Below are 27,680 nucleotides of genomic sequence, written 5' to 3' on the forward strand. Positions count from 1 at the left end.
GTGTGCTTAGATCATGTGCAGTTTCCATAAGTACAACATCTAAAGAAATGTAAGCCACATTACATCAGAGTAGCATAGAGGTATGCCAACATTCTCTCCACTGTGTATGTTTCCAATGCAAACAACTTCACCTTACATACGTCAACCTCTCAAAAGTACGTAATAACTGGTGAGCGCCCCCAAAACTTAATAGCTGACCACTACATGTTTCCCTCCTCCCGCGAAAATAATCTGCATGTTTCCCTGTACCCTGTATTGAAGTTTCACGAGAGAAAGTCTAATGGAGTGGATAAAAAGTCAGCGGTCAAGGTCACATCGATTGTTAGTCATGTGATACTGCGGCTGAAACGACATGATCGCAGCCAAGATAATAAATGAACGAATGTGTTTAGGGGTTTTTTTTTCTCCAAAAGTTTGTCAATTAAGCGTAGCTACACTTAACAAATGCGGGTATTTTTTTAGTCATCCGATAATATCAGCTGCATGTTTTCAACTGAGATACAAAAACTCAGGAATGTTGACATTGTATCACTAGTCACATATATCGAAGAAACGGGAAACTTGCGAAATATTTTACCAGGTAACTCTTAAGTCCATAATAAACCAGGAAATTTAAAGAAATAAAGTTCCTTTGAATCAGCAATAAGTATCAGTAAACTTATTTGTACTGGCTTATTGTAGTTATATATTTAATACTTTAAAGAAATTTCCATTTATGACGTTTACTACAAGTGTTCCGTTTGAGTGGACTAACAAGTTCTTCCTCAAAAAAATACCCTCTGATGAGTAAAGGACTATCGACCAGAAACTTCTGTTATTACTTCCTTTAGTTTATGTTTTTCCTCGTTATGGTTCGAGACCATGTTTCCGATAAAAAAATTGTTTTGGGTCTTACTACATTATGGTCTAAATATACTAGCAATCTCACATGAATTTCTATATGTTCAGTTTGACTTCTTTATATATTTGCCTTGGCTGCTTACCATAATACAAATTATTTACGCTAACGAGCCATGTCCAGCATATTTCAGATATGCAAAGTTAGCATAGCTGGAATACGTGAATAATTTAACAGTTAAATGCGTTCAAACACCGCGTGAAAAATGAATACCCAGTCCGTTACTCCAGATGAAACATTTTGCTACTGCTCTTTTGATGCATTATCAAACGTACTAGCTGCATTTTACCGAACAGTTGGGTGATGAAAACACATGATTTTGTATTTTTTTTTTAAATATTAACTTTTTGTACATGAAATGGAATCAGATTTGAATCTCTTCGTTTATTTGCATGACTTCACTCGGTACTTTGTGGCAATCTTATGGTTTAAGAAACTGATGATAGATTTGAATATTTTATTTCTAACTGTGTGCTTTATTGCGACTATGTACGGTCTATTTACCTGCTGGGTTGATATTTAAGAAAAGACTGTTACAGGTATGTGGCACTTGCTCTGGAATCCATCGACTATTTTTTAAAATACCCACCCCCACCCCCACCTCTCAAAAACAAGAGTGGCGATGGGAGCAGAATGTGCAAGTACCATTTGAACGACGATCGCCATCCATCCACCCAGATGACAGTCAAGCGCCAGACGACCATGAATAGGTGGTGTTTTTCCATACTGCTTATTGTGGCTTACTCCCTATCTACCCACCCGACACCCTTTGGAAAAAATACCACTTCCACAATGCCATAAATTGGGCGGCAATTACCATCTGGAGGAAACCCGTATGCTCTGATAACTCTATCATACTCTGTTAAGACTGTATTTGTTCTACAATCGCTTTAGTGCAGAATGTGAAGATTTTTCATAATACGTAGAAGAAAATGTAAGGCATTCATTTCTTTTAGTGATGGAGCATGTGGCCAACGATATTGCATGGTTACACGCACCAGACATCGCAAGATATCAATGACGTCACAATAAAATGCATCTGGGACGCCATACGGATTACTTAATTTTTCATCGCATATTTATTGGACTCCAATCTGTACTGTGAAATGTTGGACAGTGCCCAGTCAGCAAGCTGGTGTAACAATCTATAGAGATATTAACTTGCGTTTAGATAGTGATAATGATTCATTCTCAATGAGGAAGGATCGTTCTTGGGGGGGGGGGGAGGGCGATTGTTTGTTTTTTGTTAGTTATTTCAGGGGTTATTGTATTTGTCTCCCTTATGAAAAAGAACTTCAGTCCTATTCTTAATTTATCTCCTTGATGAGTGTGTCCCTAAAAAAAATATATATACATATTCCTTTGCAATATTATTTTAGTCTATAATACTGACACTGCTGCACAACACGGTCTTACACTTCGTAACTCGATGATCATCTTCGCTGTCCGTTATTTTGATTAACGTGATGCTTGTCTATAGGATAGTATGGGGTCTGTCCGTTATTTGGATTAAGGTGACGCTTGTCGATAGCATAGTACGATGTCTGTCCGTTATTTGGATTAATGTGAAGCTGGTCGATAGCATAGTACGATGTATGTCCGTTATTTTGATCAATGTGAAGCTGGTCGATAGCATAATACGATGTCCGTCCGTTATTTTGATCAATGTGAAGCTGGTCGATAGGATAGTACGATGTCTGTCCGTTATTTTGATTAATGTGAAGCTGGTCGATAGGATAGTACGATGTCTGTCCGTTATTTGGATTAATGTGAAGCTGGTCGATATCATAATACGATGTCTGTCCGTTATTTGGATTAATGTGAAGCTGGTTGATAGCATAGTACTATGTCTGTCCGTTATTTTGATTAATGTAAAGCTGATCGATAGCATAGTACGATGTCTGTCCGTTATTTTGATTAAGGTGATGCATGTCAATAGCATATTATGGGTTCTGTTCGTTATTTTGGATTAGATAAACAAGTTTTAAAGTTAGATAGATCAGAACATCTTGGATATTTTCAGTGAGAGAGTTCCAAAGAACAATTATAGATGTGCTGGGGGTATAAAAAATGTGAATTCTGGTGAGGATCGGTGTACTGCTTTTGAGAGTTTTGTAGACATTAATTAGAAGCATTGTATGTTGGTTTCGGAAAAAGCTTGTTTAAATAGGTACTATACAATCAAATACGTAGCATAACCATCGCAGCGCAAGAATTTCACTTTTCGCATATAGGGAATCTCTTGAACAGTAAATAGGTGGACCTTTAACGAGTTGTGCAGCCTCCATTTTAATATTTTCCAGTTTTTTTTCTTCAGTATTTTCCTTTCAGGATTGATCCCAGATAAATGTGTGTGTATGTGTGTAGCAAATCCAAATGACATTAAATGTTTTACGAAAGGTTTTGGTCAGATTGGTGTCAATAAAGTATTTATTTATTTATGACACCTATATGTGGACATAATGTATCGTACGCACGTATTTCCAAATCTTATTTGTGCAGAAAATCAGGACACAGTAAGGGAAGGTAGTTTATAATTATTTTAGTGATGATGATGTTGGCTACAGAACAAACGCTAAAATAAAACAGGCTTAATTTCCCTGCTACAGTTTGACAAAATAAAGAAAATTAAAAAAGAAAATAATGTAATTACAACAATAAAATATTGCCAAACGGATAGTTACATCATTTTTTTAATTATTTAATATGGAGCTTTCAAAGAAGATATGAATTTGTTCCCATATTTATCAATCACAATTGTTAAATCATATGAAATCATTTGAAAATCAGGTTTATGCCTTATTAAACACAAGAACGCATTGTCTACGTTGCGCGGTGCGATACTGCCAATGAAATATGGCATCAGTATGAAGGACACGAAAGGTCACGGGTTGTTTAGCTTGCGATTCAGGCGCCATTTGATTTTAATTTTCAGTCTCCATCGAAATCCCCAGAATCAAAGAACGCCGGAAAGACATGGATGTCACTGCCTAAAGCGGACTTTCCGGGACCGGGGCTGAACCGGAGTGGATCCATAGGTTCTCTTGACCGAAACTACCTCACAGGGGTAAGTACTGTGATTAATATCAGCCTTGCGGCTTAGCTGTGAATCTAGTACAGGTCCCACATTTACAAAACGACCGCCTAGCTGCGAATCTAATACAGGTCCCATATTTACTAAACAGCCGCCTAGCTGGGAATCTAGTACAGGTCCCATATTTGTAAAACATTTCAAATGAGGTACACAATCAAACTCAGCTATTGATTTTTTTTATAACAATGGAACTGAAACAAATAGAACGAAAAAACGAAACCTTAAAGCTGAAATTTATTTTAGTGACAATTTATATTAAATATAAAGATCTAATTTATGAAAATTATTGTACAATCAAAAGGAGCACTTTTTGAGTTCAAAAGACTAAGCTCATATAACTCCTCTACTTGGCCTTGTATTCACAAAACTCCTCAGTCTGACCTGTATTTATAAAGCTCCTCATCCTGACCTGTATTCATAAAGCTCCTTAACTTGGCATAGTATTCAAAAAATCTTCAGCCTGACCTGTATTCACAAAACTCCTCCACCTGGACCTGTATTCATAAAGCTCCTTAACTTGGCCTTGTATTCACAAAACTCCTCAGTCTGACCTGTATTCATAAAGCTCCTTAACTTGGCATTGTATTAACAAACCTCCTCAGTCTGACCTGTATTCATAAAGCTCCTTAACTTGGCATTTTATTCACAAAACTCCTCAGTCTGACCTGTATTCATAAAGCTCCTTAAGCTGGTCATTGTATTCACAAAACTCCTCAGTCTGACCTGTATTCATAACACTCCTTAACCTGGTCCTTGTATTCACAAAACTCCTCAGTCTGACCTGTATTCATAAAGCTCCTTAACTTGGCATTGTATTAACAAACCTCCTCAGTCTGACCTGTATTCATAAAGCTCCTTAAACTCCTTCTTTCACAAAACCTCTCAGTCTGACATGTATTCATAACACTCCTTAACTTGGCATTGTATTCATAAAACTCCTCAACCTGGCCTTGTATACACAAAACTATTTAACCTGACTTTGTATTCACAAAACTCCTCAGTCTGACCTGTATTCATAAAGCTCCTTAAACTGGCATTGTATTCACAAAACTCCTCAGTCTGAATTGTATTCATGAAGCTCTTTAACCTGGCATTTGTATTTTAATTTTAAAAAAACTCCTCAGTCTGACCTGTATTCATAAAGCGCCTTAACCTGGTCTTTGTAATCACAAATTCCTCCGTCGGACCTGTATTCATAAAGCTCTTTACCCTGGCATTGTGTTCACAAAATTCTTCAACCTGGCCTTGTATACATAAACCTACTTAACCTGGCATTGTATTCACAGAACTCCTCCGTTTGACCTGTATTGATAAAGCTCCTTAAATTAGCATTGTATTCATAAGACTCATCAACCTGACCTTGTATTCACAAAACTCCTCATTTTGCCCCTGTATTCATAAAACTTATCAGCCTCTCGCGTATTCCTAAAACCTGACCTTGTATTCACAAAACTCCTCATTTTGCCCCTGTATTCATAAAACTTATCAGCCTCTCGCGTATTCCTAAAACCTGGCCTTGTATTCATAAAACTCCTCAGCCCGACCCTATATTCAAGCAGCATTTTTTCGGGGGGGGGGGGGGGGGCAAACATGTAGCGATCCGCTGTTAAGTATTATGGATATAGGCCAAAACCTGTTCAGATGTTAAAACCGTCAATGCTCCTCCCCCATGCCCCTATGTGCGGGCGCCCATGTCCTCATCCTGGCCTTGTATTGATGAAACTCGTAAGCCGGACCCTATATTCACAAAAGTCCTCAGTCTGGGATTTCATTATACTAAACTCCTCAGCATGACGTTATATTAAAAAAACTCGTTATCCTGACTCTCTATTATAAAACTCTCCAATCTGGCATTTTATTATAAACCTATCAATTAAGTGATCGTGAATGTGCCACAATATTACCGTCAAATCCCAAGAAGTCGGAAAACGATACTCTCGTTTTCTGATACGGTATTATCATACACTCAAACGAGGCTGGAACTACATCTTCCTAGAAGATTCCTGGCATAACCGAACAAGCGTGAATTACTATGATGAAGCATCACCTATCATGCAAACGAAAATAAGAAGAATTCTATTTAAAAATCTATATCAAGTTCCAACAATTTGTCATATCCCGCTCTAAATAACTGTCAAAATGATGAAATCGCCATCAGAGCCTCGCATAATGTCCCGCCTGAAATAGTTCAAACGCTATCAGCTGGGTTTCGGATAGAAGCTTTCCTAGATATTCAGCTGGTGAAATATTCTGTGATGAAAAATTTGGCAACTACACAATAGCTATAAATATCATAGACGGGTAAGCTACCCCCATGCGTTGAAGAACTCGTGTTAATAACAGTGATTTTAGTGAAAGTTAGTGCCTTTTGTTACAAACTGATATTCATGTGTATATCAGCTGCTTAAAAACAATGAAATTCTGTTTAAGACTTAAGATGAAGTTTGTATCAGAGAGGTTGAAATGTTAAACTCTTTTTCTATTACGTTTAAGATTTTATTTAATTGATATGAAAATTGGTAGGATATATAAAATCTCGTACTGATTCGGTTTTTATATGCCGACAACTCGACGTGATCTATCAGTCGAGATAGCATTATTGAGATAAGACTATATCTGTGCTGTATTCACTAAACTCCACATCGTAATCTTGCATTAAAAATTTATACAACCTTAGTGTACACAAAGACTCAGTTTTAAATGCCATATAATGACATAATGAATATACACGCTAAAGCTGTTAGTACTAAATATTTAATTTAGATTGAGAACAAACTTTATATATATATATATATATATATATATATATATATATATATATATATATATATATATATATAATTTGTTTTTTTAAAGTCTTGCCAATTTTATGTCAACAACAGAAGCAAAATCTGAGTTTGAATGGCCACTCAAGCTTTGTAAAAATGGCACCTACTCACCAAAACGTTTGTCCCGAATCAAAACGACACAAGATACAAAATCGTGAAACAGGCGTGAGTTTTCATTAGAACAACCAGAACCTGGACCTAAACGTACATGCAGATTGTAGTAGTTGTATTGAAATAGATATACCGCTACCTGAATTTTGACCAACCTACTGTATTAAATCCATCTGCAAGACATGCCAGTGATCTTTGGATCAGGAGTCATAGTTGAAAATCGTAGAATATTTCTACTGGCGTATTGCAAGCTTTGTCGCCACTAAGATATATTATTGTTGATGTTTGTGCCAAATGGTGCAGAATGGAAATTCTAGATTTATATGAAAGAAGCAAATATAAGTTTGGAGATTGCAGTCAACAATTTTGAAGAGATTGTGTCCTGACATTATTCGCCAAATATGATAATATATTTCATACAAAAACGTGGTTCTTTCCATATTTCTTTGTCCTGGATCTTGATTTCAGCAAAGCTGTATCCATGTACAGTATTCAGATATGCTGGGCAACTACAGCTTCATTTAGTACGCATACAAATACAGAATAGCAAAGCTGTATCCATAGACTGTATTTTGATTTGTTGGACAGAAACAGCTTTACTAAGCACGCCTACAAATACAGAATAGCAAAGCTGTATCCATAGACTGTATTTTGATTTGTTGGACAGAAACAGCTTTATTAAGCACGCCTACAAATACAGAATAGCAAAGCTGCACCCATAAACTGTGTACCCTTTCATGTCACGAAATGAGGACCAGATGGAAAACTATAGCTGCCCTCGTCTTTGAATCTGAAGAATTGCGTTAACCAGTCCCAAAGTGAGCCGAATATAGTTGTTGCTTCCTCAAGGTCACGACATTTAGAACGACATTATAAAGTCACTCGAGGACAATGAATTTGCATTTGTCTCACTTTTACAGTTTTATTAAGCACGTCTACAAATACAGAATAGCAACTAATTTCTAATGTTATAATATACACGGTCATTGCCATACCTTATTTATCTCGTGGCAAAATCGGAGTCGGATATATATATATATATATATATATATATATATATATATATATATATATATATATATATATATATATATATATATGCTTGAATTTTAAAGTTTTACCTATTTACCGAGCAAGTTGTGCATGTGACAATGAAATTATCTTTTACTTCTCTGTTTACTTACAGGTAGATTTGACAATAAGTAATGTCCTTTCAGTGTCACATTTGTGAAAATTTGCAGACCAGTTTTATCTCTGTATTTCTTAAAAAAAACTGTTGTAAACTTGAAATACACACGTACACATTTGTATCTCAGCAAAATCTTGACAGTTCTAAATCGATGTACCTCGACAGTTGACTGTAATTCAAGGGACTTTATCTACCATAAATATAGATAGGCGTAAAGTCAGCCTCATGTTATCAAGGTCATGTTTCAGAAACAAAAAAGTTTATATAAATGTCCCCTGTATAAGAGTAGTCTGCGAATCAGAGTTGGACGCTGACAATTTTTTTTATATGAATGACACCAGTAAAAACAAACACATGCAAGTTCATTATCGACACTTGAACTTTCTATGACTTACAAATGATTTACCCAGCTCCATTATTTTTCAGTAGATAAAATCGACCCCTTATGATATGCTGTGCCTGCTTCATTTAAAATTGGCGTTGACGGCATGTTCAGTTTCATCCAAGATAATGCAGCAGGCATAGCACGGCTTTTCACTTGATAGGTATCAGGGACGAATCCCAGTGCCTCCAATACCCCAAAATCATTCGTTTCCCATGTATGTTTTTGTTTTTTTATAATTGTATTCAGCGTCAAGAACACTTAAAGACTTAGTTGTTTTGCTTTGTTTTTTTTATTATTTTTTTATTAAAAAAGTTCAGTCTTATTCAGAATAAGTTTCCTGTGATTTATGTGATGCATTGCAACCATGTTGACGGGATAAACATATTTACATTTGCCTAGAATTTTAAAACTTAGCTTGGAAAACTCAGTGTTTATCTCATTAGAAAGTGACTTGAAAAAAGATCTACCTTTGTTTACCATTACAAACTTTTTAAAACAACACGACCTTATTGTTTCAACTCTAACTTTTAACCTCTTTTGTGTTTTCCAGTTGGAGCTAATTTAATTTTTGTTAACATATTTTTTTATGTAATCACGTGTGTTTCTTCTATCATATTCGGCGCAATATTGCCTGCTTGTGCTGTAAAACCCAACCAAATGATTTGATAAATGATGGAATGTAGAATTCCCAATAGTCTTAAACAAGAGTGAAAACTATAGTTTTAAATATTACAACTTACATGTTTGTGTCAGAAATCAAACCCGTAGAATTGGAGGTGAAAACGAGCATTGTGGGGATGAAAAATGCCGAATACTACTACGGCATTATTAGATTCATTCATAATCCCTAGAAGGTTTAGTGTACCAGCCTACAGTGGCATTTAGCAATTGCCCGTGGAACATACAAGGATTAATAGATCGGTGGAAGGTCTCTCAACTTGTTTTGTTAATATAAACTTTGCTAACATGTCAAAATGTTTTCAGAATGTTTTCCTTCTTGCAGTGTGTAAGACAGGTTGACAAAGCTGTATTAAAAGCTGAGGTTAGACTTGGCATACTAATTATATATGAAACCTGCTGTGCATAAAAGGAACGACGTGAGAGGGATATGACCTACTTTACCGTCATTCAAAAGCATGTGTAAATATTTTCAGTTTTTGTTTCAGTCATCCTTCCTTGGTACTCAAAATAAAGTTTCAACACTATGATTTGCTGTACATTAACATCGATTCTTATCTTTGTAGCGCTGTTCGATTGCCATCTGTTTTGAACAAATTTAACGATATTTTATTTCTTCACCAGTATCAGGAACACGATTTGTACGAAGACATTTTTATTACAGTTGTTTGTGTTAAGATATGTACCATGTATGTCCAAATTTATCAACCAAAAACATTAGTTTGTCTTTGGAAATAAATGTTACGCATGTCCAAAATGCGAACAAGAAACGGAAAAAAACATGCGTTGACATGATTAGTAATAGTCAGTTATGAGGTGTGTGTGTGTGTGTGTGTGTGTGTGTGTTCGATTTTTAACGTAGTTTTTTATATAAAAAAAACTCAGTCATATCGCTACGATGTCCACAGTGGCAGTTTATAGTGTTATCTAGCAATGTGGCATCATGCCGCAGACATATAGCATCATGTCCCACCCTGTCACCAGGCCGACCAGTCCTCACGCTAACCTCTTAATGCTGAGCGCCTAGCGAGGCAGCTGTTTGTACCATTTTTACAGGTCTTTGGTATGAATCAGCCGGGGTTCGAACCCGCCACCTCCCGCATCCGAGGCGGACGCTCTAACCACTTGGCCACCATTTCTAAAAAATCGGCATAATCTATGCCGTGACAAACATAAAAAACGAACAAAACAAAGAAAATGTCAACATAAATTTCAATATACATTTTATGGCATACTAGAATCTTGAAATAGTACACAAAGCTGTAAATGTTTCTTTCATTTCCAACTCTTAAAATAACGCACCATTTTTAGTGAACATTATTTGACATAACGCATATTTCATAAAATAAAGATGAAACTCAAAATTTTCAGCATTTATTAAGGTTTTGTGTAAATTCAAAAGCTTATTTTTGCACTTTTATCGATTCCCCCCGAAGTTATTAATCTCCTGAGATGAAACATTTTTGTGTTAACAAGTGCAAATGAATCCAACCTGACTTAAACAGGCTAAAGCGCATACAACTCTTTTCTAATTGGCTTGTTTGACCGGTTAATGTTAAAATCTGCCACATATATTGTACACTTAAAGTACACACTCTGCATGACCTCTTTACTACTGACCGCTCCGGTGGCCTACTGGTTAGAGCGTCCGTCTCGGATGCGGGAGGTCATGGGTTCGAACCCCTGAGTCATACCAAAGACTTTTTAAAATGGAATTAACAGGTGTCTCGCTAGGCGTTCAGTTTTAAGAGGTTGGTGTTAGGACTGATCAGTCTGGTGTCAGGATAATGTGACTGGGTGGGACATCGTACACACACACACACACACACACACACACACACACACACACACACACACACACACTCTTCACTACGCTCATGTAAATAATTTGGCCTGACACAAGCATCTTGACAAAAAGAGATTGTCACTGAAAATCATACGTGCTTAGAAAGGTAAATCATCATGAATTAGTTATTGTTCTAAAACATAAGCATGAGAGGGCAAGATAAAGGGCCTTCTCTCATGTCAAAATGTGGCCGCATAATAGAAAGAAAAAAACCCAACATAAAATGAGTTCAAACTAATGCAATGTAATACAAAACGTTTGAATTGTAAACAAGCTGTTGACAACAATTCGCAGTGAAAAGTGTGTGATGCGTCGCTAAATATGTAGTTCTACAAAAGGATTAAATTCTAAATTAAAAATTGCAAAGTTTCTGTAATGTTAGCTACCAGCATATTTACCGAGTATTTTTCAGAAATTTCTAATTCATCTCAAATCCAAGACAATTCATTACAATTAAAATGCTTTAAATATCTTACTATTTCGACGTCTATTTCAACATATAATGCTTTATTATTTCAGCGTTGAATACTGTATTACTTCAACAAAGAATACTGTATTATTTCAGCATAGAAATACTGTATTATAGTACAAACAACCGAATTTAGGAATCAGAGGAAACATTTTTAATGTCATACGTTCTTGTGTATAAAGACGCTAAAAACTGATTTTAATACAATAATCGCTGATGGATTTATGTGTGTAACTGGAGTACGTCAAAGTGAATTTTTATCACGGTTATTTACTATAATTATTAATGATATAGACGATGAATTTTCTCAAAACAAGGTTTCATGGATAGATTAAAATTGTTCTTTATTCCTTATTCAGACGATAGTATTTTTTCTGAAACAAACGAAGGTTTACAAAAGGACTTGGAACTTCTTTCTAATTATTTTCGTAAATGGCGTCTTAAAGTGAACGCGAACAAGACATGAACTTAAAATTTTGAGATGGCGAAGAAAAACTATATTGTATTTAATTATTTCACGATATCTTCAACATGAAATAGTCAATAATTTGGTATTTCTTTGTATGGTTTTTACCTCGGGTGATGCGTTTCATGAAGCACGGCGAAAATCTGCTGGAAAGGCTTGTAGAGCAGTTTTTTGCATCGATACATACGGGTGTAAATTTGTTAAATTATCTGACAGAGTGGTTTGTCACTTATCGAGGGACATCATTAATCCATATTGTAATTAACGGGAAAAGTTGCTATCCAGAAAAAAATTGTTTGGAACTGATTATTCCAACGAAAACATTTATCATAATTCCTGAATTTTCCGTTCCGGACATAAACTTCGGCACCAAAAGTTAAACTGTTAAGAAATTTCTCAACAATCCAGAAAATCTGTTTGAATTCCCATTGATTTTTTGTATATATTTTTCCATATAAAACTACGTTTTCTTTTGCAATGTAAGATGTTATTTAGACACAGAATGTTCAGGGGAAAAAGATCACAATATATTTATATTTTCTGTTTAATATTAGAAAAATGATAACACTTGATCATACGTTTTGCCACGTATTAACTGTGTTGAATTGTTTTATAATGGGGTATTCAAGGGGACTAGCTGTATTTTGTACACAAACATACTACAATTTATTACAAAAAATAATATAAATTTACAACAATTTAGCATCAATTTAAAAAGTTTACGAACTTGGCATTTTATAATACTGCCAGTAATTGCTAGGACTATTCGCTATTAAGCTGAATGAATGATGACAGCACATGTACATGCTGTTCTGTTTTTACTTTTACTATTAAAACGGCTTTAATTGCTGAAGTAAAGATTTCATATTGTATTTGTATTGTTACACTAACGACACACAATATTACATAACAGACACCTCGTAATATTTCAGAAATATAAATCAGGTGTGTCGTAGGAATTCAGTGAACATGGAATATGTGTTAATGTGAAAATATGTTTGGGGTATAACATTGTCCAAATTAACAAGTGTTCACTCTATTTGATAATCCAGTTGTCCCAGTTTTGATTCACTGTGCCCATGCATGGGATTTATGTCAGAAAAAGTGTGTGGGGCGCACACATAAAGTTATATAAAACAAATTGTGTATTAAATTGAATTAGAAGTGAGGAAACGGTCCAAAACGGTTTCTATTTATGGTGAACTGTCGAGGATATCACTACGGCAAAATAATTAATGTCGTCTTGAAGCACTGAACCAAAGTTATTTACCTTTATAATGGGAAATATATTTCTATTGTTTGTAATTTAATGTTGACTGATCTAGAATGTTATCCTCCGAAGACAAATTGATCAGTTTTTCGTACGACAATTACTAATTGATGTAGCCTGTATTAACCAATTTGTTGGTAATATAAAAAAAAGTATTCGATCACTTATCGCGCAAAATTTGGCTGACAAGCTTGTTATAAATCAAGATCCAAGAGCTAACTTCCAGATCATTGGTAAATGGATGTTTATCCTCGGATTTCGGATATAAAGCTATTTAAATCTGGCTACAATGCAGAAATTTCAGAAAGTCTTTTTGGGACATTGATTGTATTTTCTTTGTATATATCTTATAAATAGGTCTTAAAACCGTAATTAAGCATGACAAACGATATATACGGTTAATAACAACCCCATTCTGTTCAAAAAGTATACTTTACGTTTTCTTTTCAATACTGCAGGTGTCGATCTTTAATGATGTGCGTGTATTTAATTCGGTTTCTCGGTTTCTGAGCGACCGTTACATTTCTATGTATGTTATAAAGTTTACTATGTACTTCACATGTCCAGCTGGCCTTATATTCATTCATATTTCAAACGTCAGACATTTCGTCGGAACATAGATTGGACACGATTGACTAATGCAACTTTAACAAAAATAATAATAATTTAAAAAAATGTTGCGTCAGATTTTCGTCAAGGTTTTCACGCTGCACACACACACACACACACACACACACACAGAGGAGATTGTTTTAAAGCCTTTGTAAAATATTTGGCCTGCCGCTCCTTTCAACTGCACTTTCAGACGGGACTGTGCACTCATTTACATAGAAATTTTACATTGACTTTTAGAACTTATTTTCGATGTGATTACCTTCTATGGGTTAGCAGGAGAGGATTAGGTACGATAATTTATTTCTCGGTGTGAATGCCTTTTAAGGGTCAACACAAGATTAGGTACATTAACATCTTTTTATGTGTGAATGTCCTCTTGGGGTCAGCACGAGATTATAAGGTCAAATACTGTTTTTTTTCGGTGTGAATGTCTTCCTGTGGTCAGCACGAGATGATAAGATCAAATGCTTCTTTTTTTCAATGTGAATGTCTTTTTGGGGTCATCACGAGATGATAATGTCAAATGCTTCTTTCTTCAGTGTGAATGTCTTCTTGGGGTCACCACGAGAGGATTATGTACGACGATCTTGCTTAGGATGTATTGAATGCATTAGATTTACTTGAACCGAGTACATTGCACAAAGAACAGTAAAGGGAAACAACGTTTTCGCTTGTAGCAATACTGAAATAAATTTGGTCTTGAAATTGACACCGCTCCCTTGTGAGAAAAGGTATAATAAGTCAGTAAAATATGACATATTCTTTATGAGAAAGGTGATGTACATATAAAGATTTTGTTGTTCTACATAGAATACATTATTGTCTATGTATTTGAATTAATATGATTATTAAGTTGTCCTAATAACAGTAGTTTTAAATTATGGTATTGGCAGGAAAGTTATATCACGATCGTCTTAAAATAGAAATGCTTTGTCTTAAAGGGATTGATTAATTTAGAGTAAACGTACATAGTAATTTAAATAATGTCTGTCATAGATCTTTACAAGGAAAATTCATTAGAATATCACTATAGATGAAGGAGGGAGAAAAAAAGCCAGGTCGTCGATCGTATTTTTCCGTCATGAGCTGATTTATGTGACTGTTTACATATAGCTACAAGAATATGTGAAAGTGATCTACTTAATATTGTCTACACAATGTTTCAATGATAAACAACAGCTGTATTATTTTAACCCTATACACATTGCTTTGGGTATCGCTGATATCATCCCCATTCATACATTCCGATACAAGTCGACAGGTGACAGTTTAGTTCGGTGGGATTAGGTTATCATTAATCAAGAGGTTATACTGCGATCAACGCACGAACAAAACACAAATACAGCTGATTACGAATGTATACATACTTGAGAAGATGAAAGATAATTCATGACGCGATAAACTGTTATTAAAACATTGACTTGCACATCATAACTAGTGCAATATTCGAAAAGAGAAATAAACCCGTTAGTATGATTAGATTGTTTGTTTGCTTTTAAAGACTACTAAATGCTATCATTATTGAGTAGTGCCCAGATATTACAAGTTCCAATTAAAAGATTTTTTACCATCATCATTATCATATAACATCAAGGTATGACAACGGCACGATTTACAAACTAATAATCAGGTAGTCTTTTTTCCATGGACGTTGTTCGCATTTTATAAACTTAAGTACTTCACGTGCTTTATTAAAGCGCTTTGATAAATCCTCCCTCAGACCCTCAGTCACACAACATTTGCATTTCTGTCTTTCTTTTTCAGGATCCTGAGGTCACAAGTGTCTGGCTCCACAGTCAGGATTTCATTGGCCTGGGCTTCAACATTGCAGGGAGCATGCGCGATGGTATTTTTGTCAGTCAGGTACACAATCGGGGACCTGCCGTGGAATCAGGAAAATTCAGAGTTGGTACGTAATGGATAAACCGGTTTTCAACATAGAAACTTACATTCATCTCTTTCAGTCACGAATATGCATTTTCTTTAATTTTATAATGTTATTAAGGAAACTGAGCAATATTTCTTTCAAAAGAACAGTCATACTTAATTGAAACATGAAACAAAAATTAAAAAATTCCCTTCATTCTGGATCAAAAGGTTAAAGGTGGAGGTCACTGAAAGAAAGAAAATGATTTCTATCCAATAACATTAGGTTTATATCACATACTTGGACCAAACTTTGTGGATGGCTTGCAATTTCTGTAATGAAGACGTCTGTTTTGGGGTGAAAAAAGTAAAAGGTTAAAGCCACTCATTAACAAAGTTTAACAAAATGGATTCTGGCTTATAATTTTAGTTCTGGATCACGTACCTTGACCAAAAATTGGAAGGCTCTTCAACATTATGGTACTGAAGATGCCTGTTGATTTTAGACTCAAAAGGACAAAATCAAAGATCATTGTGGCTCAAAAAAATGAGGTTTTGCTGAATAGTGTTTATTCTAGAGTAAGTCCTTGAACAAGTTTTGTTGATAGCTTGCACACTAGGTAATACAGAAAACCTATTATGTTGTATAAAGGTCAGAGGTCACGGGCATGGTAAGTCTAATAAGAAAATAATGATTTCTGCACATTAGGTTAAGTTCAAGACCGTATAACTCCACCAAAGATCTAGACCTGCTGACCAGTAATCTCCCGAGTCAACCATACCCTACTAGTCACTATATGGATTACTATAAAGACGTGGGGCAGGTGTATAGTGTACTGCATACATTCCTCCTGTTGGGCACTAGCTGCACAAAAGAGGTATCCGTTGACTGCAGCTGACACGTTTACTAGGATGGATTCTATATGCAGCAAGTCATTATGATTTAACTGAGCAATTAAACAGTTTGCGTGAAAAACACTTTAATTTACCTTTTCCGTGCTTTTCTTTCAGGTGATAGGATTGTAAGTGTCACCGTATCATTCGAGAACATAGTCTATGAAGACGCTTTGACAATCCTCAGCTACGCCTCACCCTATCCAGTCCAAGTTACATTGCAAAAGGAGACACAGGTCCCCAAAGGTAGAAGGGTGAGTGACTCAAGCCCAAACCTTAAACATCCCCTTTATCGAAGCCAGTCTGTTGATACCCTTGTAAGACTCGGAAAAGAAAACATACTACATCCTAAACGCTGTCTGAGCGAGACAGGTTATGTGAAAAAAGATTCACCACAGGGTTCGAAAAGAGTAAGTAAAAATGCATTTGAGAACGATTTTATTCCTGAAATAACAGAGGAAGTTAGATCACCTTCAGAAGGAAATAACGATGTGTTCATCAAGCCAATAACCCCTGAAATTAAAATTCGTAAGCCAGTAGCACCGGACACGACTGTGCACAAAACAAAGAAGGAGAAAACCCATGCGCTGTTCGAAAATCGAGTTTCAGGGGATGCTGGGATTCCAAACGCAACTGTAGACCTAAGCAGCACGTGGGATAAAGCTGATACTAAAATCAAAAAGGAAATACAGCACAAGGGAGACACAGTTGCAGAAGATGCAGTTGATTTCGCGAACGTCTTCGATCAATTGACAGAACAAGACAAACTGGATGTCATACGGCTAAGTTATATTGACCCTGACGATAGAAGCAACCATGAAAATTCAATAATTATTCCTTCAAGTGTACATCAAACTGAAATTTCCCCAATATATGCTGATGAAGAGCCAAAATCGCCACCCTCCAAGCCTGAAAGAAAGAAGAAGAAAGGATCATCAAGCAGTATACAATCGTTAAGTGATTTTGGTATGCCCCCTGACATTCCAGACAGTGCACCCCCAACAGAAGCTCTAGTAGATGATGCAATGGAGACAGAGATAGTTGAAGTCACTCTATCTCCACCATCTACGTTTGAAGATAAAATACCAGAGGAGGATAAGATTACTCCCCATGTACAAACAAGGACAAAAATAATTTACAGCAATCACATTGATTTTGAGACTGTAGAAATGGAATCAATCGTAAAAGATCATGAAATCTTGGATACATCCATGTCCTCAGCTGGCGATTTTAGCACTACATTGACTGATACTTCAGCTTTTGATGATGTAACCTTGGTTCAATCCCTATTCGCTGAACCTGTTGAAGAAGAAGAAATTACTGCCAAACAATCTCAGAGGGATACCTTTGAGGCACCTATGCATCGATTCATGTTTCCATCAGATCAGAGAGTGTCTGAAACAACTGTGGATAAATCCAAAGACGAAATCAAAGAAAGTGATTCAGACGCAAGTTTTGCATCCAGTTCAACAGACGAGGAGGAAGGTGAGAGTAGAAATGACCAATATGAGGTGCCAATGCCTCGATTACCATTTCCACAGCAACATAGGGTGCCTGAAACAGCTGCAGATGAATCTGATCATGAGAGCAAAGAGAGTGATTCAGATGCAAGTTTTGCATCCAGTTCATCTGATAAGGACAAAGGTGAAAGTAAAAACTACCATGATGGCAAGGAGCAACAATCAAATTCAGAATATGACAAATTACCTCCTCTCGATATGAATTTGAACTTTGATACAGACTTCTTCAAAGAAAAGTTTCCAAGTAGGAATGCTAAAGAGAAACAAATGGGACTGTCATATGATATTTCAGTAGATGAATTTAATGCTATGGAGAAAAATGTTTTAAAACTGAATGCAAAAGCTGAAAAACAACCACCAAAGGGTGGTATAGCCTTTGAAATTAGGGATGACATAGTTAGTGGTGTACCACAAACAGTTACTTCACACACTCTGCACAGAACCTCTTCATATGATATTGTATCAACGAAAAAGGAATCTTCAGGTGATAAAGTCAGTCACCGGAGTACGTCTTTTAAATATGATGTTAAAAAGCCAGAAGATGTAAATGTGGGTGACTTGTCAGGTACTCGACTTGTGAGATCAGGATCTTTCTCTGATATTCCACAGAATGATTCAGTAAATGACTGGACTAAAAAGCAAGACTTTGACATGGAGGATGAACTAATTGAACAACACCTTCTTCAAGATGAAACAATATTTAATGAAAATCAACTAAAATTGAAAAAGATTCAGAAAGCAACGCTGTTCAAGGCCAGAGACCTATCTGACTCTGATTCACAATGCAAATCTGTTTCATCAAGGTCTTCTTCCAGCAATGATAACTCCCCATCTCCAACTAACCAATACACTTCAAATGGCCAAGATGACGGGCTGGGAACATCACCTGAATCTTCTCCTGTTAAAGTTCCTCCATCCTCCGAGTCTAAAGTGGATCTTATAACAAATGTGCAAAAAATAGGCCATGATGCCTTTACTATCACTGTCAATGCTTCTAATGATGATGAGGCTCACTGCTAGTTAAAGGGCTGCGGAACACATGGAAAGGCACATCAAATGCACTGTAACTGATTCCATGTCACAATGGTTGTTGTATGCAATTATACCACTTGATTTGAAGCTACTGATGGATACAGTGATGAATGCACATTCAAAACCAGCCAGTAAGGGATTCAGTGTTGGAAATAATGCCTCATGAGGGAATGCAGGAGAACATAAAATAAGAGCATTCATTTCATACCTTAAAATGAGCTTTCCTTCAAAGTTTGACTTTTGCAACTTCCCTAGATATTAAGTGTCATATCATGATTCATATTAATTTCATACTTAATCGACAGCATGACATGACATGACATCATCAGGAGCAGATTCCAATGGTTCATTTATCTTACTAATTAGTGGATACAACACTGAAAAGGTATATATGCGAAATTATCAAAATAACTTAGAAATCAACTCATGTTTACAATAGTGATCTGGGTGATCAGTTGTTGAGATTCCTTAAGAACTATTTAAATAAAGTGGAAAGAGCAGTAGCCCAACACCCTACCTCTAATCAGATGTTTCTAGGAAGATGGTGAATTTGTATACTTGACATAGTAACCATTGGTTACTACTTAACAGCAAAGTCAACACCCAAATGTCAAGGCACTGACAGCAGGTATGCTACCTCTAGTAACAGACTGTTACTACATAATAGAAAAGTCAACACCCAAATGTCAAGGCATTGACAGCAGGTATGCTACCTCTAGTAACAGACTGTTACTACATAACAGAAAAGTCAACACCCAAATGTCAAGGCATTGACAACTGGTACACTACCTCTAGCAACAAACAGTTACTACATACCATATATACTTGCTCATAAGTCAATGCAAACTGAAAACAACAAAGATCTTGAGCTGCCATAGCATTATGCACTTGCAGACCAGCATCTGTTTGTTTGTTTTTCTACGGATTATTCCTAACAAACTGCACAGACCAAGGTCTGTGAGAGCATTATGCAACAGCAGATCTGGTTCTGTTCAGTTCACAGTTTGACTCATCTCATAAGCTGGTCACAAGGGGCATTTTTCAATGGGTGTTGTCTTTTTAGGATGTACCATATATATTTGCTTACAAGATGACTCCAGCTGCAAACTGCACAGACCCAGATCTGTCATCCCATAATGCACCAGCAGATCTGGGTCAGTGCAGTTTGTTAAGAGTACACAGTTGAACAAAAAAGATAGACCCTGATCTGCAGGCACATTATACTATGGCAGAACAGGATCTTTGTTGTTTGCAGTTTGATTTGATTTATAAGGGAGTATATATGGTGGTTAGCCATCTCTCTAAGTTGATAACAAGATTTTGCCTGGTTGTGGTTTCAGTTTGACACATAGAATGGTCAGTAAAACTGAGCTGCATTTTGTTTCACGTAGTTCACATACATTCTTATCCAAACAACAAAATGTTAATGTATTGGGCTAAGGTATACCATGAATTATACCATGAATTTGTGACCCTTGCCCAAAAATATACTTCTCATATGTGTAAGATAGAATTTGTGTGTGTGTATATATATATATATATATATATATATATATATATATATATATATATATACACACACACACACACACACACACACACACACACACACATCATACAAACTGGATATTCTTCTTGCCATAAACAAGTGGACTTGATGGATTTATGCCATCCCTACAAGCACCACAGATGTGTACATCATGTAGTTACATGAACAATACTCATATAAGAAGCATATTTGATTTAATGTGTAATCAAGTCATCATAAAGAATGCATTTGTCACAAAAATATTAAACTGAACTGTTTTGGTGAATCAATAATGTATACTCTGTATAAAGTTTCTGCTACTTCTTTTCACACATGCTTTAAAAGGTCCAAGAAAGTTTTTGGATAATGAGAATAATAATTAGAAAACACATGGCCAGTGTTACACATGTTTCTTGTGTCACTTATAAAGCAAATTAGAAAACACATGGCCAGTGTTACACATGTTTCTTGTGTCAATTATAATGGAAATTAGAAAACACATGGCCAGTGTTACATATGTTTCTTGTGTCAATTATAAAAGAAATTAGAAAACACATGGCCAGTGTTACATATGTTTCTTGTGTCACTTATAAAGGAAATAAGAAAACACATGGCCAGTGTTACACATGTTTCTTCTGTCACTTATAAAGCAAATTAGAAAACACATAGCAAGTGTTACACATGTTTCTTGTGTCACTTATAAAGCAAATAAGAAAACACATGGCCAGTGTTACACATGTTTCTTGTGTCACTTATAAAGCAAATTAGAAAACACATGGCCAGTGTTACACATGTTTCTTGTGTCACTAAAAAGCAAATTAGTTTAAGGAATAAAATATTGCTAACTGAAATGAATGATATGTACATTGTATGAAAATAGCACAGGCACTGTGGATGTATTAGAATGGTGGGAAATGCCTATCCTGTCCTGTAAGTCAACTTTTATCTTATTACAATAAATCTCTGTTTTGTTCCTGGCTTAAATGACCCAACACTGATTAAAAGAAATACACATGTTAATAATACGTTGTAACTTAGAATCACTAATGTCTGTAATGTGTTTCATGTAGCATTTTAAAATGCCTTTGTAACATTATTTTAGTCCCAGTTCACAGTGCATTGCATAGCTCAGAACTATGTGATTTTAGATTTATTTTAAGAAGACATGATGGACAGGAAAGGTAACTCCTACCTATTTATGTACATGTATTGGACCAGATAAAAAAATACTGTGGTTATGGTTACAATGGGAAAAAATTAGGATAGGTTGGTTGATACAAACATTTATTTTGTGTTTTCGTTTTTGGTTCAGATGGATTTAAATGAAGCATCAAATGGAAAATAAGCGTCATTTGCATCCTGAATTTAATTTCGATCAGTTACAGCCCACTCTTAATTTTTTCTTCCCCAAATTTGTGTCTCTTTTCCAAATTTTTCCTCCAAGATGTACATGTTGGGTCAGCAGAAACAAACAAAAAACGTTCGGTCAGGTAACTAGAACCACATATACAAATTTATTTGGCCATACAAAATACGTCAGTGTTCAAACAGATAATTTGTGCACATAATATTTAAGCTATGCATGACTCAATTATAATTTGTAAAATGAATTGAATCCTTTAAAAAAATTATTAATTTTTGCAAAAAATATACATAATCATTTGCATGAAAATATGAACAGCATTTACAGAAGTCAGTTGGGACCAGTTCACCAAACTTTGTATATGTACATTGATTGCCTATGTGGTAAAAGTCTTAGTATCAAAAGGCATCACTAACTAATTTGTTTAATGCGTGTACCAGGTTTGGTTCAGATACCTTGACCAGTTTGAGTAATAAGCTTTAGAAACCAAAATGTTTACAGTCAGAGAGATGCATGGACATAGTGGTAGTTATGTCCTCCTTTATTGAATACTGGGTTGATGAAGGGGGGTAATAAAAGCATGGAGATGAGCCATTGAAGTAACTCTAGTTTGTTCTGTTTCTTTGTTTAATCCTTTTTATTTCTATATTTTATATGTAACACACACATCAAGTATAGTTAGCTTTAAATAAAAATCAATTTTTAAGTTCTTGTATGCCTAGGTACCACTTGCAATCTCCCCCTGAATTATTTTCAACTGAGAATCTGAACCTTCTTATACAAAGGTCTGTTATTAATATTTGATCTACCATACACCACGCCCATTTATAAGTCTGGTCCAAACATAGATACTGACCAGCCAACAAATAATGCAAGACAAAGCCAGGTCTAAGTTATTTGTTCTACTGATTACTCCTAACAACTCTTTTGACTCTGACCTGCTTATGCATTGTGTGATTGCAAATCTGGATCTATGCAGTTTGCAGTTGGATCCAATTTATGAGTATATACACTGTGCAAGACCTGACCCTGAGAATCCAAACAGTGCAATAACGATACAGATTATTTAAATTATTGTTTTATATCACCATACTGGATGCAATAAACTTTTCCATCATTTTATTACTCCTTAAATAATTTTCATGCTCACATTGATGATAGTTCTAGACTTTGATGATAGTTCTAGGCTTTGATGACAGCTCTAGGCTTTGACAACAGTTCTAGGCTTTGACCGACAGTTCTAGGCTTTGATGATAGTTCAAGGCTTTGATGACAGCTCTAGGCTTTGACTGACAGTTCTAGGCTTTGACCGACAGTTCTAGGCTTTGATGATAGTTCTAGGCTTTGATGACAGCTCTAGGCTTTGACAACAGTTCTAGGCTTTGACCAACAGTTCAAGGCTTTGATGACAGTTCTAGGCTTTGACCGACAGTTCTAGGCTTTGATGATAGTTCTAGGCTTTGATGACAGCTCTAGGCTTTGACTGACAGTTCTAGGCTTTGACCGACAGTTCTAGGTTTTGATGATAGTTTTAGGCTTTGACAACAGTTCTAGGCTTAGACCGACAGTTCTAGGCTTTGACAACAGTTCTAGGCTTTGACAACAGTTCTAGGCTTTGACCAACAGTTCTAGGCTTTGACCGACAGTTCTAGGCTTTGATGATAGTTCAAGGCTTTGATGAGTTCTAGGCTTTACTGCAGCTTGCTCTGTTCCCATAATGTACCAAACAGGTTAGGGTTTTCTGCAGACTGCAGTGTTCATGATTGCTAATAAATAGTATAGACCCAATCTGCTGGCTGATTATATGAACACAGATCTGAATCTACTTTTCTCTTTGGTGTGTTATATACTAGTAAATATATCATTCCATTTCTTTGTTACCTTAGACAGTAATATTTAAGTTCCATTCAGCTGCAAACAACACAGACCCTAATCTGCTATTATATAATTCATAGGCTGATCAGGGTCTATATTGTTTACTCTGCTGATTAGCCCTTACAAACTGTATAGATCCAGACCTATTGATGCATTGTTATGTCGGATAAGAGTCTATGTTGTTTACTTTAATAATGAGCCATAACAAGATGAAAAGACCCTTATTTGCTGATACATAATGTGATATCATATTTGGATCTATGTTGCTTTTTCTCATGATTAGTCCTAACAAACTATATATACTGTGATCTTCTGGTACATTATGCAAGTCCAGATCATGGTCTATATCGTTTATCCTACAGAGTATCCCTAACAACCTGCATAGACTATGATCTACTGACACAATATGAGACAACAGATCAGGGTCTATGTTCTATCTTCTTCAAATTATCCCTAACAACCTGCATAGACCATGATCTACTGACACATTTTGAGACAACAGGTCAGGGCCTATGTTCTTCAAATATAAAGATGCACATTGTAAAAAACAGAATTAAAAATAATGATATTTATCATGATCAGTGTGATGTGATTATCATATTTCCCTGATCATAATATTAACTGAACTACCAGCAGTTACAGAACCCAACCCGTTATTCCTCAAGATTGACATATTTTCATGCTGTAGGTGCACACCAAGTATCGTATCCGGTTTGGGGAATTTCGAACATGTGTAAGAGTTTAAAACTTGCATATTTTTTAGCAATATGTGGCCAGATATACCGTATATACCAGTTTGTAAGACAAGTCCAACTAAAAATCATCTGCAAAGACCCAAATTTGCCATCACATTATGCACTGCCAGATCTGGTTCTGTGCAGTCTGTTAGAAGTATTAAGTAGAAAAAAAACAAAAAAGACCCTGATGTGCAGGCACATTATGCTATGGCAGATCAGGATCTGTGCTGTTTGCAGTTTGGTTCCACTTATAAACAAGTATATATGGTACTGTTAAATAATTTGCTTACAGGTCATAATTTGTTGTGTTTTTTCTTAAAATAATTATTAGAACAAGTTGCAAGCCAAGTATGGCAAACCCATTTTTGATCTAATTTAAATGCACTGACCTCTACATTTGGGTAGAGTGCAAAAGGTATTAGGTTCTTTGTGTTGTTCTTCTGTGTTATTTTAACCTTACAGTTGTATGAGCATACAAATGTAACATAAAAAGGTGCGGAAATAATATACCCTTAGTTCTGTATATATTTAGGTTTGTATGTAAATGTGCTAATATATAATGTAAATTTAAAAAAGGACTATCTATACACTTGTGAATCAAAAGTGCTATATTACATGGAATAGATTTCAGCAGTACTGTATTTCTATTATCCTACTCTTTGTATGATAGTTTTAGATCATTTTTGAATGTTGTAACTTTAATATGAAATCTAATGAAATATTACTTTAACAGATCTATACATATAAGATACCGCTAACTTGCTTTGTAATTTACATTCCCATAAATATCAGCAAGAAAAGACCAACGAAAAAAATAGCTATCCATGTCTCTGCAAAATGTAATTCATGAACACTCCCCATTTATTTTTTTTACACTTTGATAAACTTTATTTTTTCAAAAACTTGGATACTCATGCTTCACGAAATTGGTTACCAAGGCATCTAATTATTTTCTCCATTATTCATAGAATTTATGTTTAAATTTTCACCCTTTGTTACTCATAAGTTTCACAAGTACAGTATTCATGTTTTGATATATTTAACAGTATTGCAAAACTTGAATAAAAATTATTCTTTATTTTGAGGCCAGTGTTTGTATGTGTAAATATCTAGCATGGATTTTCAACAGAGTATGAAATGTCTTAACAGCATCACAAAATTTACCTTACATGTAGTTTTTTTTAGGAAGGGTGGGGTTGGAATTATACAGCATATCAACACTCTGAAGGTTACACTGTACCATGGCAAATATAGTGCCCTAGACAAGGATATACCAGTATGGATTGAACCAATGGAGAAACTTGAATCTGCATCTTGCTGGACACAAGTCCAGTGCTTTAACCACTTAGTGCAGTTTGGAGTCCATGATGCTTGTTTTGTACAAGTGAAAAGATGAAACAAATGGATGGTTAGTTGGTAAGGATTTAATGCCATATTTCAGCACAAGATAGGCTATCAATGGTGGCCAGTATAACTGGTGGAAGAAGAACCCGGGAAAACTCAGGGAAGAACCAGAAAATTAAATGGAAATGCAGAAATACAGAATTTAGCTGTATACATGCATTATATGGACCCTTTTGTTATAAGAACTCTATGAGGAATAAACACCTCATTTGAAAAATTGATCCTAAAAAATAATCTATAAAACACTTTCAAACATATCAATAGCTATAAAATTCATTGTATTTGAACAGAAGCACATCTGAGAATCTGGCAAATCATACATACAAGAATGAAAAGTTTGTGTAAATAGGGGAATTAGTAATATTTTTAATTGATGTATAGTTATATATCTGCGTGTCTTGATATGTATATACTATCCTCTATACATGTAATACATTATGTGATGCATATACCATATATATAAATACTGACATTGTCATCAATATGACCAACTTAATAAAGTTGTAAAATTAAATGAATATATGTACTATCGGAGAGGAGGTACAGAGTTTTACTATCATATCAAATGAGTTTCACTTTCATATCAAATATAATGTCCATAATTTTCACTACTGAGTGCTATTATGTTATAGTTTCTCTTCACCATTTCATATATCTGTTATGACACACTGTATTAAAAAATGAAATTAAACATTTGCAAATCATGTAATTAATAATTATGAAATATGCAATCTATAGGTTTTAATATCATACCATTACTGTATATACTCACTTATAATCCATGACTTCTGCAAGCTGCACATATCCAGAGCTGCCATCACATAATGAACTATGCAGTTTGTAAGGAGTTAATCTGGAGAACAAACAGTAAAGACCCTGACCTGCCAGCTCATTATGCAATGGCACATCAGGGTGTATGTTGATTGCAGTTGGAGTCTTCTTATAAGCAAGTATATACACTACATACTTCATTGTTCAAATTATATATATACATATATATATATATATATATATATATATATATATATATATATATATATATATATATATATATATATATATATATATATATATATACTCTTGTTATGTATATTTTTAACATTTTAACAATCTGTATTATTATTATTATTATATGACTATGTATACTTTATAACCCTTCATACCTGCAATAAACATACTCAGGTCATTATTTGTCCTTTTGTAATTTCCAAATAAATAGCTTGAGTACCTTACTTTTCTATAATAGTTTTGACATGTCCCTCTAAAAAATTTTAATTTCTATAAAATTATGAGGTAAGTTTCTTAAAATCTAAAAAATATTTACTTCATAAAATATATTTTTTCAAAGAAGATTATCTGTAAAAATCGCTGCAGTAAATGATTTCATTTGTTACAACATACAAAGTAGGGATGAGTATTGCCAGCTAGAATATCACAATATACATGTATTGTGATATAGGTTACTATACAGAAATATATTTTGATATAGGTTACTATACAGCAATATATTGTGATATAGGTTACTATACAGAAATATATTTTGATATAGGTTACTATACAGCAATATATTTTGATATAGGTTACTATACAGAAATATATTTTGATATAGGTT

General features: G+C 35.0%; 1 protein-coding gene across 1 annotated transcript in view; it reads left to right on the forward strand.

The window, feature by feature from the left end:
- The window catches only part of LOC149805034 (uncharacterized), an 89,345-nt gene extending 62,091 nt beyond the window's left edge, over positions 1–27,254 (forward strand). The window contains exons 4-6 of the mRNA XM_089946726.1: positions 3,834–3,965; positions 15,614–15,758; positions 16,727–27,254. Of these exons, the coding sequence (XP_089802852.1) occupies positions 3,834–3,965; positions 15,614–15,758; positions 16,727–19,149 (2,700 nt within the window). The 3' untranslated portion in view covers positions 19,150–27,254. The remainder of the gene's footprint in view (positions 1–3,833; positions 3,966–15,613; positions 15,759–16,726) is intronic.
- Positions 27,255–27,680: the final 426 nt, after the last annotated feature.

This window comes from Sinohyriopsis cumingii, chromosome 2 (assembly GCF_028554795.1).
Source record: "Sinohyriopsis cumingii isolate HCF-2022 chromosome 2, ASM2855479v2, whole genome shotgun sequence".
Taxonomy (NCBI): domain Eukaryota; kingdom Metazoa; phylum Mollusca; class Bivalvia; order Unionida; family Unionidae; genus Sinohyriopsis; species Sinohyriopsis cumingii.